Consider the following 15,182-nt stretch of genomic DNA (forward strand, 5'->3'; position numbering starts at 1 on the left):
TTGTAAATTCTCTTATTTATTTTTCACATGAATTATAAGACTATTCTCCGAAGACTTCCAAGCTGTTAATTGCTTCAAGTATATAAAATATAGATAATATATATATATCTATATGGTTCGTGTCGTTTGATGTGACACAGCTGGTTTATATATACAGCAATCAATAATCTAACTGGTGCAGTTATTATCGCAACGTTGTTATCAGCCTTTGGAAAGTGGGCTTTAGTCGTCTACGTTCTATTTCAACCTTGTTGATAACCTGCAAATCTTCCATCGATCTACAGCCAACCTCGATCCCTCTTTAGCTTGTAGTAATCTTGGGTTCCCGCCGCATATATAAATGTCGGGACCTTCATCGTCATCGTCGTCTGTTCTGGTCTTTCTTTGGTGTGCTGCTGCCATGTACTGCTTCATCTCGGGCCTTACTGGTGTAACCGAAGCTCAGGCTCCTTCTCTAGCTCCCTCATCTCAACCTCAAGCCACCACAGATCCATCTGAAGGTTTCTATTTCCCTCTCTTCCCTATATCTACGTAAGTACGTGCCTTTATTTCCCAATTGACGAAACAATGCATGCTGAGGAATAATAATCAGCGGCGGAACCATGATTTAATTTTGGGGTTCAGATATAATGTATTAAATCAACGATCATAAGTTGAAAAATTGAAACCCTAATATAATATTTTTTCTAAACTATATTCGATAACTAATAATTCAACAATTAAAAATTAAATTAAATTTCAAACTCATACAAGTTTAATAAAATACAATATCAAATTAACCATATATCAAACAAAACTCGATTGTTCTTGCATGTTCCGAAAGTCATCTATTATTGAGTCAATGTTGAACTTTTTTGCAATTTATTTCTCAATGTACATCGATTAATAAGTAGTTGAGGATAATTTTATTAGGAGGGATCCACTACTCATAAAAATATGAAATCTAACCAACTAATGTAAATTAATACTTTTTTTTAGAAAAAATGTAAATTAATACATAGTAAACCCTGTATGTGGAAAACCTAAGGGGTCTGGACCAATACTCCAATATAGTTTCACCATTAATAATATGGACATATATATATATAGGAGAATTTTCAGGTGCGGACGTCCGTACCTTACGTAATGTACGGATTCGCCGATTCCGGCGAAGGCAGGCTGCAACGGCAGGGAGGACCACGACAGCCGCACTCCCCACCGCCCGGTGGTCCCGTCTGTGCCGGTAGGAGCTCCATCGGCGACCCACAGCGGCCGGAATCGCGAAATCGTCGGAATCTGCTCAGAAACTTCATTTTTACAGATTTCGGCCATCGTGGGCCACCGATGGAGCTCCGGCCGGTACAGACTAGATTGCTGGGAGGTGGGTAGTGCGGCTGTGCTGGTCCGCCGCGCCGTTGCGGCATGCCGTCGTCGGAATCGGCAAATCCGCACGGTGCGGACGTCCGCACCTGAAGCGGCCTATATATATATGTATATAACCACGCTTCGTTTTATATGATCGAAATTCCATCCGGTACTTAAAAGGACTAGTTGATACGGAGCTCACATTGTTTCATGAAAACTAAAAAAAGTAGCGACACAATTTTTCTCTTAATTTCTTGTAGATTTGGTTGATGTATACTAATCAGGTAGAGTCACTTGCATGGTTTGTTGTCAAATCACTCAAATGGATTTAACGAGTGTGATCAGATAACCAAAAATCAGACAATCACAGAGCGGCCTTGATCGACGTGCCAATTGACTTTTTACCACTAGTTGAGGTATACATTATTTACAATACATTTTTTTTTGGGTACATAAATAATGTAATACATTTAGAAACGACTCAAACGAGAGTTTTACCATTGTCAAAAGAAAAAAGATTCATTATTATAAGAATCTTGATTGTTAATCACCTTCCAAGCTAAATACTGGTAAGTGGTAAGGCTGCATTTGGTAAAACTTTTCACCTTATCTATTTATACTACTATATAAAGTCATTACTTAAAAAAATCACCAAAAAGTGATTCGGCTAAAATACTATTTTTAAACACAATTACACAAAAAGAGTATGCATTATGAAAATAAAAATGAATAAGTTTTCAAAAAAATAAAATAAAACATATAACAACAAATAAAATATGTTTTTGTTTACCACCACTCAGTGGGAAACTTCAATTAATCTGTGCGATGCACGTGTGAAAGGTCGCGTTCACGCGTGCGATTATACGTTTTTAATTGATATATTAATTAATGTGAATTTTTATTAAAAGTAAATTCATATTAATTATTCTTTTGCATGTGTGAAAGGATCACATTGAGAAGTGTTGATATATATAAACATAGAATACAATTAGAACACTAAAAGCTGAAAGGATCACATTTATGTCACAATTCCGAAATTTTAAGTGATAAACTCGAAATCGAAGTCATGAAAAAGTCTAAAACAATCTCAAATACATATTGAAATCATCGTATAGTCACATTATATCGTAATTGAGTTCATAGTATGTATCAGTCGATTTGATTATTACAAAACCAGTTTATAATTCAAGTATTATAACAAATGGAAATGTAAACCCTCTCAATTCTCACCACAAATAGAAATAATAAACTTCAAAAATATTCAGATTAACCCTCCAATTATGCTAATCCACACTTGCAGAACTATCTCATACATCATCGAATATGTGCACCGGGATTGTAAACACAAACCCGGTAAACTTTGCAGCTCATATGAGTAAACCAACAGTATAACACACATCGTATACAAAAGAAAATACAGATGACATTTAAATATAAATGCACTCATAAGACACAAGACAGCCCATGCCATCTGAATGTCCAATAATATCTGAAAATATGTATACTCATGAGACATTGGGCAACCCATCTGTTTACCCAAATTACATTTACAATATGGGTACTCATGAGACCCAGGTACTCATCTGTTACCCCTCATCCAGTACGCCGTCAAATACTGGGCAACCCATCTGTTACCCAATATCACAAAAATATGGGTACTCATGAGACCCAGGCAACCCATCTGTTACCCCTCATGCAGTACACCGACAGACAGACTAGAGCTCTAACTGAATCGTAACTGTCACCCGGCCAAGGCTTAGTTCCGATACTGCCAACACGTCCGAAGACAGAAAAAATGTTTTAACAAGACTCAAAATCTCATTTCTTGGGATACTGCTTTATAACCGAAGTTAAGTGTAATCTCTCACATCTTCTGTAAAATTAATCTCTGTTTTCAGGGAAATCTTGTTCTAAAGAATTTTGACATACGAAAAGAGGCAGGGGGATCTAAAGTAGCTGTTCAGAAGGAATACACAGTTCAGGTTTCAGAAAACTACATTGAAATCCAACTCTTTTGGGCTGGAAAGGGGACTTGCTGTGTACCTGCGCAGGGTACTTATGGACCTATTATTTCAGCCATTAGTGCTACACCAGGTAATATAATGTGGAAATTTAAGGTTCAACTTAGGAACATCCTATTTTATATTTCTCAATGTTGTTCCATGTTGTTGACCCCAAAGCTTTTCTACAGATTTTGAACCTACTGTCAGTAACCACACTCCAACTAATAAGAAGATTAGGACTGGGCTGATAGTAGGGATTGTTGTTGGTGGTGGAGTTTTAATTCTGATGATGGTAGCTTTCTACATCGTTCAAAGAAGAAAAAGGCCCAACTTTGATGATGTCGAAGGTAAACTGTTACTTCTATTGTGAACAAAGGGTATTTGACTAATTTCTTTGTAGTCAAATTCTTAATTTATGCATGCATTTGTGTATGTATGAGTATTTTTCTATCTGATTTACAAGAAAGCTTAAAAGCCTACCAGCTATATATGTAACTTTATAGTAGATGCTCTAGGCTTAATTAAGTAGATATACAGAAAGTCACATGATGGTGTTCTGTTTAACTTGCAGAGCTGTTGGGGATTGATATTGGACCGCTCACTTTCAGTTATTCTGCACTGAAGTCGGCTACAAATGACTTTAGTCCAGAAAACAAGCTTGGAGAGGGAGGATTTGGACCTGTTTATAAAGTAAGTTGCTGCTATAATCAAGGGCATGGCATGTCTTCAAACGTGTCAACCGTAAATGATTACTCGTTGATTGAGAAGTTGAACAAGTTTATATTAGTTTTCCTAAACACTTGGAATTTTAATATTGATAGGGTACCCTTCATGATGGAAGAGTAATTGCCGTGAAGCAATTGCCTGCAGCATCCCACCAAGGAAAGAGCCAATTTGTAACTGAGATTGCCACTATATCTGCTGTACAACACAATAATCTTGTGACTTTGTATGGATTCTGCGCTGAGGGAGTTAAAAGGCTCCTTGTCTATGAGTATCTTGAAAACAGTAGTCTTGATCATGCATTATTTGGTATGAAAACAACATAATTGATCTATTACTATTCTTTAATATATCATTTACGTAACATTTAAAAGATTTCATGTTATGACTTGTATGAAACAGGAAACAAAAGTTTAAACCTCGATTGGTCAACACGATTTGACATATGCTTGGGAGTAGCTAGAGGTTTAACTTATCTTCATGAGGAATCAAGGCTTCGAATTGTACATACAGATGTGAAGGCCAGTAATATCCTGCTCGATTCTGATCTCATCCCCAAGATTTCAGATTTTGGTTTGGCCAAGCTTTATGACAATAAAATGACCCACATAAGTACCGGGGTTGCGGGAACAATGTAAGAGTTATGAGATCTAGTCAACTTGTTTTTCTTTTTGTATTACTTTGATTTTCAATTTATTTGCCTTTTGTCATACAAATAAGTTTTGTTAGTTAGTTACAAGTAGTACTTACAACTGTCCATGATGCAGAGGGTATCTTGCACCGGAATATGCCATGCGTGGACACCTTACAGAAAAGGCCGATGTGTTTGCATTTGGTGTTGTAGCTCTAGAAATTCTCAGTGGTAGGCCAAATTCTGACCCAAGTTTGGAAGAAGATAAGATTTATCTTCTGGAATGGGTAAGGACTTTGTCTTGTTCCCTGTTGATCTTTTATAAAGGCTTTTCAGTTCTTAATCCTGGCTATGTTCATTACATATGATTTCACCTCACCGATTTTTCTAATAAAATCTGGTTTTCACCACAGCATTCCTTCTCTTGGTATCTTCTGCATTGGTTTCATCCTTCATGATTCTCTTTCTGCTTCTCAGGCTTGGAACTTGCATGAAAACAACCGTGAAGTCGAACTAGTGGACTATAGATTATCCGAATTCAATGAGGAAGAAGCAAAACGTATAATGAAGATAGGACTCTTGTGCACTCAAACATCACTGATGTTGCGGCCTACAATGTCTGGTGTTGTGGGAATGCTTACAGGAGCTATCACTTGGTACTTGACTGATTGGAAATTCAATGATGCTACAACCGCAAACATATCACTTGGTATGTCAACTCAAGGAACTTCTTCGAGCCTTTTCAACTCATCGGCTAGTCCAAGCATAGTAGGGGATGCACCGCAAACACCTACAAATGCCACTCATCCCTTGATTCACAGTACTGTTAATGATGGTCGCTGAGAAGTTTAAAGGAATTGAATTATTAAATTAAATGTGGCACAGAGCGATTGAATAGTAAGTTCTGATGGAAATCATGTAGACAAAATCTTCTTGTTATTTATTCATTTTGATGGATTTTTTTTTTGTGAGCGAGTGAATCTGTAATCAAAGGAATTGCAAGTTATTGAAGATGGTCGTGATTCATGAACATCATTGAGAGATGAATACAACATAATCTCTAATGGATATAAAAATATGTGCAAAATAATTTGAGATTGTGATTCATTATTTTACTCTTTTCTTTTTGCCATTTTGTTCTTATTCTTAAATATGTGCAACGGCTGGAATGCACCTTTACCTGAAGGAGCCATTCTTTTGTCTTATTACGTGGCACTCTGTGATTGGTTGAGATAAAAAAAATCTCGCTCCACGTGGGTTGCCTCGTCCTCATATTTTGAATGATTGTTTTCTGTCGGCGCGGCTTGTGCGAGCTGAGTGGAATTGGGTAAAATCTGCGATGGAGGACGGTAAGACGAGGATTGAGGTGTGCGAGAGAAGCTAGGTAATTGTTTTTGTACAGTAAAATGAAAGCATCATTTCGAATTTCAGATCTGGAATCAGAACCACCGTCTCACAGTCGCGACGACATCGTTCTTCAATTTTCACGAATCCACCGCATCGGGTCTCTTCGTCAAAGGTCAGTAATCGTGGCGGATGGAGAGGGTTGCAGCTCAATGAGGTGTCGCCACCCCTGCTTCGTCGACTCGCTCTTCAACCGCATTGCCCCTTTCTAAAACGACATATGGTTCTGCCTCTTCCTTCAATCTTTCTTTGTAAACGTTAACCTTGTTAAAGACATCATTTGTTCTGTTTTTCAGTTGCGATATGTTGAGCTTAGGTCAGCACCGACTATGCTTGTGTCATCGACTGGGTAATTTCAAACTTCATCTCATTTTGTTCAAAGTTCTATTTAATTTTTTTCTTACTTGCGGTTTTTTGCCCATCAATCTTCGGCTTTGTAGTGCATATATGGGTGACAGTGTATTGGATTTGTGCTGAGCAAGTGGAAATCTACCATATATGTTGTCTGAGAAGGTTGAGATCAATGGCTTAGTGTATATTTTAATGGGTTGAACACTTTAACTTTAACTTTGGAGTTCCGTTGCAAAGTTTTGGTTACTCATTCAAACCCAAATCATGGTAATTTGGTCTGAGTTGTTTAAAGGTCAATTTGTGATAGCTCTATAGATAAGTTGATATGGTAGACTAATGGCCATACACATTTATATAAAAAATAAAAAGAAGAAATTCCTAATATCAGATGACTCTTTAGATGTAATTGTTTCAAGTACATCCTAGTATTGTAGTAGTGATTCTTTTCTATATAATGCAGCTTTTTTTTAACTATCTTCTCAGAATGCCCAAAGCTAAAATCCTTCAGTTCTAATGCTCACCTTCATAATTTACTTATGTGAAAACAAGATTGGAATCGCAGATTTTTTTTTTGGTTATGTTGTAGGAGAATCCAGACGGAAGGAAGAGTACTTTTGTTTTGCTGAACACTAATGTGCTTGTTATTCATTCTTCTATGACATTGTAAACAGAGGAGAGCAGCTTTGTGTAAGAAACTTATCTCGATTATTCATTACTTTCTTGTTCCTAAAACTAAATGGGAAGGGTGTTAGTCTTATTGTAACTTTGTTTACTTGTCTAGTGTAAGCATCAGTTAGCTGCAAGACTTGCTATATGGAAATACATACATGGGAACATTGGTGATAAGGTGTCTCACGAGCAATTGGCTATATTACTTTCCAAGCTATGAAATAAGTGGACGAAACCAAAATATGGTAAAAGGAATTGAAGAGGTACACGAGAATAGTTGATAACTGAATCTGTTCACCTACTTAATATGCACTTATGCATGAATTGCAAGCATACTGTGAAATTCATTATTCCATCTCTAGGAAACACAGATGTACATATTCTTTGACTAGAAGTAACTAAGCATTATCTGATATATGGTTTTGTTTTAATGAAATTTATGTTACTGAAGCATTTATTCTTATATCTCTGGTTGTTCCACTTTTTCTGAGTTGGCTATGATTATTTTGCCTGAATTTTACTCCGATAGTAATAGTTCATTTATTGGGCTTCTCGGTCCCTCTATGTACATTATGTATACTGCTATGTGAGTTGAAAACTTGTTTGACCTTCCATTTGAATTTATTCGGTTGGGTATTTGATAGGTAATATAACTAAAACTCATTATGCATACTTGAAAACACAAACAAGGGTGTCGAAGATTTTTGTATGCATAATTATTATGTTTAAACTAAAACAATGCAACATTGATTTTCTGGCCATGAAGATCAATGCATCCCTAAACTAAGCTGCAAACTTGTCAAGATCTACATTGATCTGCATGGCAAGTCCGCAGATTTATGTTCCTTTGTATTCTCTATGATCTTAACAAGGTTAAAGTTATGAAACATCAGTTTCACGTTGGCAGTCTTCAAATATAGGGATTAAACTGTCAAGGTTTGTTTCTGTTGTTGATTAAACCTCAACCGGTAAATATTAATGTGACATGCAAAAGCTTCTTACCTCAGGGAAGAAACCTTCGGCACCTTCCCAAGCTCAATTGAAAGACAGTAGTGCATAACTGGTGATTCTCTTTCTCTGTGTAGACCTTTATTAGTATCAAGTGAAGATATAGTTGTTTTGAGCACTGTCTCATCTTCTGAATTCTGCATAGGTTGGTCTAAAGGCTGCTAACAAAGGTTTCAGATGCGATGGTGTTGGGTATCTCGACCATCTAGATGTCCCTTGGAATGAAACATATAATGCTGATCAACTTGAAGGAATACATGATTCTTCCAAGCAAAAGCTTGTCCCTTGGAGGAGAGGTATGCATATGGGGTAAGACTGGTGATCCATCCAATGTTCAACAAACAATATGGCCTCGAGTTGCTGCATGTATAATATATGTAGTAAAAACTAGATAATCACTACAACATATGTTTAAGTTAAATAGAACCCAAGCTGCACTTTTGTGAAAATGGATATTTGGTATTGGCACAGTACTCTAGCTTCATTTGTTTGTCAATTCTTGTGTGCTTGCCTATTTTTGATAAATGTGCATTTTCTTGCTTTCACATCTCGGTACCAGTTGTTGAGTTGTTTGAAGGTGACCTTTATACTTCCCTGTATGTAGTATGGTTAATGCCATGTTGGCACTCTACTTGTTACTCTTCAATACTGCATTAGGATCCAAGGAAATATTATACAGTTGTTGAATTCTTATCCCCGACCCATCTTTTAAGGTACAATATACTCATTTCTCATAAAGAATCTGAACAACTCATTACCTTGGATCAAGAAAAGCCTTTACAATAAGCCATGGGTGAAGTATCACATTTCAGGCTCTAAGAAATTTCAGCAATTACCTCTAGCATTACGCTATACTTACATTTATCAAGATGTCATGACCAATGATATTATAGGTGGCCTATGAATCCTCTTCCCCCTTTGATGGCATATATAATGTGATGGTTTAACATAAACATAAATGTGAGGTTCTGCTTTATTCCCTTTTCATGATTTAAATTAATAATTCATATATCAAACGCCTGAATAATTCCAAGAGTTGATTATTCACAAATTTTAGTCTGAGTAAAGGATATCAAGTCATCAAAAGAAACCTATAATTTCACCTGCTTTAACGCAAGCATCCGTTGGCCAGCAAGAGGTGTAGAATTATATCACCATATACATGTGAGAGAATTTTAATGGTGGTGATGGCATGCTCTAAGGCGGCCGGACTGTAGCAGACGGTGGTGGTGAAGGCAGGCGGTGGTCTGGTTTCAAAAAGACGTGGAAAAGAGCGATCAAATGTGTTTATCATCAGTAGATCAAATCATGTAGCTCTAATACCGACAAGAAATATGAAAAGAGCAATATAAGGCTGTGTTTTTAGTTTTTTTTTTTGTAAATTTAAGGCCAATGGAATAGAACCTGGGTTTGTGTGTAGCTACAAAAGTTTTTGTATCAGTTTACATGCCGTCTTTGGAGGTAATCTTTTGGAAGGAATGTGAGTCTAAACTTGGTAGTTGAGTGGCTCCACTCACTCAAGTACTCGTAGTCTCGTATTGTTGATATGTAACCCGGTTCTAGTCAACAGCACTCCACCTTTTTTTCTACCAAGTTTGACATAATTATTAGCTTGATAATCCAAAAAACAAATTAATGGGAAATAAAAAAGAAGGATTTTCAGAAAAGAACATGAGACTTCCCCAAGCTTTATTTTAAACAATTATTCAAAGTCGACAGTAATTTAATTCTATTTTATTTTCTAATTTCATAAAAATCGTGGATTCTTTATTTTAATAATATAAAATGTATTATTAAACAACAAATAATTTTGATAAAAAATATAGAACAATAAGTAACTAATTTGAACAAATTGACAGGATCGAACTTGTGCAGTCGTCACCCACCTATTTGGTTTGTAATGTGACACCTTAGTATATAACATTATATAAATGTTATGATATATTAGTGGACAATTCGTTGATGAACAATATAAGTTTGTGGTATTATCAATCAAACCGTTAGATGTGATCAGTACATATATTTAGGCACCCTGTAAAAATTTGGACAAATTTGGACAATGTTTGACCATCTGATCTTCAAGTCAACCTAAATAATTGTGTTTATCTATTAGAAAACCGAATTGACTCGGGCACTCTTAATTAGGTCTCTAGGATCAGACCACACAAGGTGATTCTCCATAATTACATGGTCCAGAAAATGTAAAGGAGGTTCGGCCTTCGCGTCCCGAAAATGGGTCCACCCATAGGGCATATAAGTGCTATTTTCAGATTTTATGACATTCGAACGGCCAAACGAGGTCCAAATTAACGAAATTTTTACAGGATTTCCAAATATATGTAAGGAAAACATCCTACGGTTTGATTGATGTTAAGAAGTTGTCTTCATATAGCTAGTTCATAATGTGACACCTTATTATATAACATGATATAAATGTCATGACACATTAGTGGACGATTTGGTGATGGACGACCTAAGATCATGGTATTATCAACCGAACCGTTAGATGTTATCAGAACATATATTTAGGCATCCTATAAAAATTTGGACAAATTTGGACAATGTTTGATTATCTGATCTTCTAGTCAACCTAAATAAATGTGTGTATCTATTAGAAAACCGCATTAACCGGGGTACTCTTAATTAGGTCTCTAGGATCAGACTGCACAAGGTGATTCTCCATAATTACGTGGTCTAGAAAATATAAAGGAGGTTCGGCCTTCGCGTCCCAGAGATGGGTCCACCCATAGGGCGTATAAGTGGTATTTTCAGATTTTACGACGTTCGAACAACCAAACGAGGTCCAAATTAAACGAACTTTTTACATGATGTCCAAATATATGTAAGAAAAAACATCATACGGTCCGATTGATGTTCAAAAGTTGTTTTCATATAGTCGGTTCATAATGTGACACCTTAATATATAACATAATATAAATGTTATAATACATTAGTGGACAATTCAGTGATGGACAATCTAAGTTCGTGATGTTATCAATCAAACCGTTAGATGTGATCAATACATATTTTTTATCTACCCTGTAATAATTTAGTCAAATTTGGAAATTTTTTGACCATCCGATCTTATAGTCAACCTAAATAAATACGTTTATCTTTTAGAAAGTTGCATTGACCGGGGCAATCCTAAATAAGTCTCCGGGATCAAACCGCAATAGGTGATTCTTTATAATTACGTGGTTTATGAGATGTAGAGGAAGTTCGGCATTCGCATCACGAAGATGGGTCCACCTATAGAGCGAATAAGTGGTATTTTTGGTTTTATGATGTTCGGGTGGCCAAACGAGGTCAAAATTTAAAGAAATTTTTACATTATGTCTAAATATATGTACGGAAAATTTCCTAATTATTTGGATCTCGATCTAGGCGGTTAACCTTATTTTAACACACTACCTTTCTAAGGGCAGTTGTGTTGCGAGATTAAAATTATTATAAATTTTTTATATCGGCAAATAGAGTGTGGTAATTTTAGGCCATTATCAATTAAACATTCATCAAACTTAATCCACAATTGTTAAAGTGACCACTTATATTGAAATTTAACGGAGAAGTTAAAGTCATTTGACTTATCCCATTAAAAAAAAACAAAAACTGCATCTATGTGTGTATATTATTATTATTATTATTATTATTGTTAACAATTAAATGTGTTTTGCAGAACTCAACAATCAAATCATAGTTAGAATTTCACATCGATAATAAAGCTATGGCACATTTGGCACCTTTCTTTAGCTCAATAAACTGAATTCCAGAAAATTTGATCAAGTTTTTTTTTTTTTTAATTTCACATCACATCAATTCTAATATGTTGCTGACAACGAGAGACCAGCAAGTTCAAAATAGATAAACAGAAGAATCATAACACTTCATAAAACCTAGAGATTGATAAAACACAATCGGTCTTCCATAAAATAATATATTCAAAGCTGTGCAGCTAATCCAGTCCGGTGCCATAGCATCAATCTCATCCGTTCTTCCATTTCAAGCTGAAGCAAGGAATGAAAGCAACAAGTTAGCACACACTCTAATAGCACCTAGTAACCCTGCACACAGGCGCAACCAACTACTTGTTTGTGGTATGAAAAAGAAGAAGGGAGACACAGAGAAGAAGAGAGACAAACCTCATTAAGGCAATTGACGACGGTCAAATATGAAGGAAATTGACTGAGCTCCACAAATTGGCGGTCACAGTAGGCATTCATCAGCTTCTTGAGTTAATTGGGTGCTTCTTTTGATCATAAAGAACACTTCATTCCCATCCTGAAAGATAAAAACACAGGAATAGATACTAAGCTTGCTCACAAAAAATAATATAATTTTCGGCATAAAACAAATATACACATGTTTTTCCATTTATTAAAAAGCATCCATGCAAGATCAGGATTGGTAAGAAAGAAAGTGTCCAAAGGTCAAGTTAACACAAGGAAGAGATGCAATATAACAAGCATCATATAAGATAGTCTTCATTACACTAGGCTATTCAGTTATCATTACTAGTAATATTAGAGTTGGCCCAATTGGGATAGATTTCAAGTTCTGCCAAAGATAGATAAGTGGGCAGATTACATGCATTGTGTGCTAAAAAAAAACTAAATCAGCAATAAAGAATAATATTGCCGCAAGTAGCTAGTGATGGTAAAACACATAAGGCCCAACATATATCATATTTTGATGAACCAATTTAGAATAGCATCACTAGATATCATATTTGTAGAACCAACAGATAACATATCTGCTGAACCAATCATATTTGGATGAACAGTATACACTAAACAAGAAAAGCATTGTAACTATGGCCTCTCCCATATGTGAATGCCAAATAGACACCAAACAAGAGACAACTCTTAGATAGGAGACAAGAAATGCCTGCCATGGGTTGAACATTAATAACTAATTCAAATTGACATCTAGATTCTTAATCAAAATACTAATGCACTATCTATGGTAGTCTTGTCAAGTACTTCTTAATGTAATCAACACATCTGATGCATGAAGGCTAGTGCCAATAACTTATACACACAGGCAGATGAGATTACTTAAACTGCATGCATAAAAATTATTCACATGCTCAGACAACAAAAACTCTACATTACTCGATAACCACCATGCAAGCCATCCATCCCATCCAAATTTATAAATATAATATCATCGCATATGAGAAGAAAACTTACAAGAGAAGCCGAGCTGATGCTCTGGTCGGGTTCCCAGCCTTTTTAACTCCTCCAGCCTCCTTCAAGTCGTCTTTTTAACTCCTCCAGCCTTGAAAACTGAGTATTGATGCTTTCTTGTAACTGTTAAAAGTGTAAACACACTGTCAACGACATTCACTTAGACATAAGACCGAACTCAATCTACATTAACAGAAGATGATATACCATACTATTTAAATCTTCACAGAGCTTATGCTTGATGACTTCCTCATCCTGAACGGCCTTTACTGGTGCTTCCCAGCCTGATATATGAAAAGCAATCACGAGTACAAAGCCATTTAAATCCAAAATTTATGAAAACATAGGTATGGAAACCTCATAATCACAACATCATTCTCAGGTCGAAAACAACAAGTAGAAAGTAAAAGATAAAATACATGTCACCATAAACAAAGAAAGAGTAGGTCACACTAGTACACTTAATTTGGTAGAAACTAACATAAGGATCAAACTTTAGATATAAAAGTTTTGAACATCCAAGTGTCCATCGGCAGGGACACTGGAATTCAAGCTTTCACATATGAAACACGAAACAAAGCTAACTCAAGAACCAAACACATGGTCGTTCACCATCAAAATTGGATAGATAATCAACAATGAGGATAATGAGTGGAGAAGTTAATCGAAACTGAAAACCAAATAGTTCAACATGTAGATTATGATGAGAAGATGGAATTTCATACCTTAAAAGCTAAATCTGAGTCACCCGACAAGCCGCCTAAAAACTCAGAGCTTTCCAAAGTTGAATCCTTCTCCGCTGTAGAGCACAGAACCATGGCCAGAGCTTCACAAAATCAAAACTACTTTCCGAGCTCATCTCTATAATCCAACACCACAGAGGCGTTCGTATAGACAAAAAGCTCTGATTCGCGAATCACTCCTCTCTCGTTCCACTGTGACTTTAGCTCCCACCCAAAACTCTATATTATACATATAAATTGAAAGCCAGATAATCAGAGAAGCTATTTGACTTATTCGGCTCAGATCAAAGAAGCAACTGAGGGTTTCGAAGAATTGAGTTCGGTCTCGGTTTTGCTTGTGGTTCTGAAAGAATGAAAACAGACGCTTCCATGGCAATCTCTATGTCAACGGCTGCAATGGTATATCATGGAATCGATTACCGACCTTTTACGAAGGAACCCGATGGGCGGCTGGATCTATGAAACTGAGAGATGGCGGTGGATTCGCGAAAATTGAATGATGGTTCCGTCTGCGGCTGTGAGACGGTGGTATTGATGCGGCGGCTAAAAGGGTTGAGGTACCCGATGCGGACCTCTTGGATCAACTCACCAACTCGTTCCCTCCCCTCCCCCCCCCCCCCCCCCCCCCCCTAAACCATCTTACCCAATTCCAGATCTGATATTCGAAATGATGTTTTCATTCCAGATCTGAAGCTTCTCTCGCATACTTCACTTACCGTCCTCGATTGATTATTTTACCCAGCTGGACTCGGCTTGCACAAGCCGCGCCAACAGGCAACAGCCTTTCAAGGCCTGAGGACGAGGCAGCCCACGTGGAACGAACTTTTTGACCCAGACCAATCACAGCGTGCCACGTAATAAGACAAAATAAGGGCTCCTATAGGTAACGGTGCATTCCAGAACTCGCCCTTTTTTTATTCGTATTTTGAGTTACAAAGCATGAGCAGGGGATACTAGTGCACAAAAAGAAACATGTAAGCTCCATATGTTCCTTCACTGACCTATGACTCGATTGCAATTCAATAAAACATGGAAATTCTGTGCGCTCATGTTCCTTATGATTCGAAAAAAGTTTGGGGTTAATTTGATTCATCACTGAGATTGGTTTCTGACTTCTTCT

General features: G+C 36.6%; 1 protein-coding gene and 3 long non-coding RNA genes across 4 annotated transcripts; 3 read left to right on the forward strand and 1 right to left on the reverse strand.

Annotated features, from left to right (window-relative positions):
* Nucleotides 1-340: 340 nt before the first annotated feature.
* LOC126786973 (probable LRR receptor-like serine/threonine-protein kinase At1g56140) lies at nucleotides 341-5,726 on the forward strand. The gene is made up of 9 exons (XM_050512924.1): nucleotides 341-500; nucleotides 1,629-1,645; nucleotides 3,243-3,438; nucleotides 3,536-3,694; nucleotides 3,919-4,037; nucleotides 4,169-4,379; nucleotides 4,473-4,704; nucleotides 4,838-4,988; nucleotides 5,179-5,726. Exons 1-9 carry the CDS (start codon nucleotides 341-343, stop codon nucleotides 5,542-5,544), a joined length of 1,611 nt encoding a protein of 536 aa, XP_050368881.1. The 3' UTR covers nucleotides 5,545-5,726.
* A 308-nt stretch (nucleotides 5,727-6,034) lies between these two features.
* Nucleotides 6,035-7,388, forward strand: LOC126786853 (uncharacterized). The gene is made up of 3 exons (XR_007671225.1): nucleotides 6,035-6,454; nucleotides 7,043-7,143; nucleotides 7,238-7,388. It is a non-coding gene; the product is annotated as an uncharacterized LOC126786853 (long non-coding RNA).
* A 9-nt stretch (nucleotides 7,389-7,397) lies between these two features.
* Nucleotides 7,398-8,611, forward strand: LOC126786854 (uncharacterized). The gene is made up of 2 exons (XR_007671226.1): nucleotides 7,398-8,188; nucleotides 8,279-8,611. It is a non-coding gene; the product is annotated as an uncharacterized LOC126786854 (long non-coding RNA).
* Nucleotides 8,612-11,923: 3,312 nt separating this feature from the next.
* LOC126788650 (uncharacterized) lies at nucleotides 11,924-14,653 on the reverse strand. Its single transcript, XR_007671398.1, has 5 exons — nucleotides 14,045-14,653; nucleotides 13,527-13,603; nucleotides 13,323-13,442; nucleotides 12,273-12,411; nucleotides 11,924-12,137 (listed from the first exon to the last, which is right to left on the reverse strand). It is a non-coding gene; the product is annotated as an uncharacterized LOC126788650 (long non-coding RNA).
* Nucleotides 14,654-15,182: the final 529 nt, after the last annotated feature.

Source organism: Argentina anserina, chromosome 3, assembly GCF_933775445.1.
Source record: "Argentina anserina chromosome 3, drPotAnse1.1, whole genome shotgun sequence".
NCBI lineage: Eukaryota > Viridiplantae > Streptophyta > Magnoliopsida > Rosales > Rosaceae > Argentina > Argentina anserina.

What these genes read in the sequence shown, in the direction of transcription:
- LOC126786973 (XM_050512924.1), top strand. Translation starts at nt 341, where the DNA reads ATGTCGGGACCTTCATCGTCATCGTCGTCTGTTCTGGTCTTTCTTTGG. An exon ending in GATTTGGACCTGTTTATAAA is followed by an intron (nt 4,038 to 4,168) that starts GTAAGTTGCTGC and finishes TAATATTGATAG; the next exon opens with GGTACCCTTCATGATGGAAG. An exon ending in TCTTGATCATGCATTATTTG is followed by an intron (nt 4,380 to 4,472) that starts GTATGAAAACAA and finishes TGTATGAAACAG; the next exon opens with GAAACAAAAGTTTAAACCTC.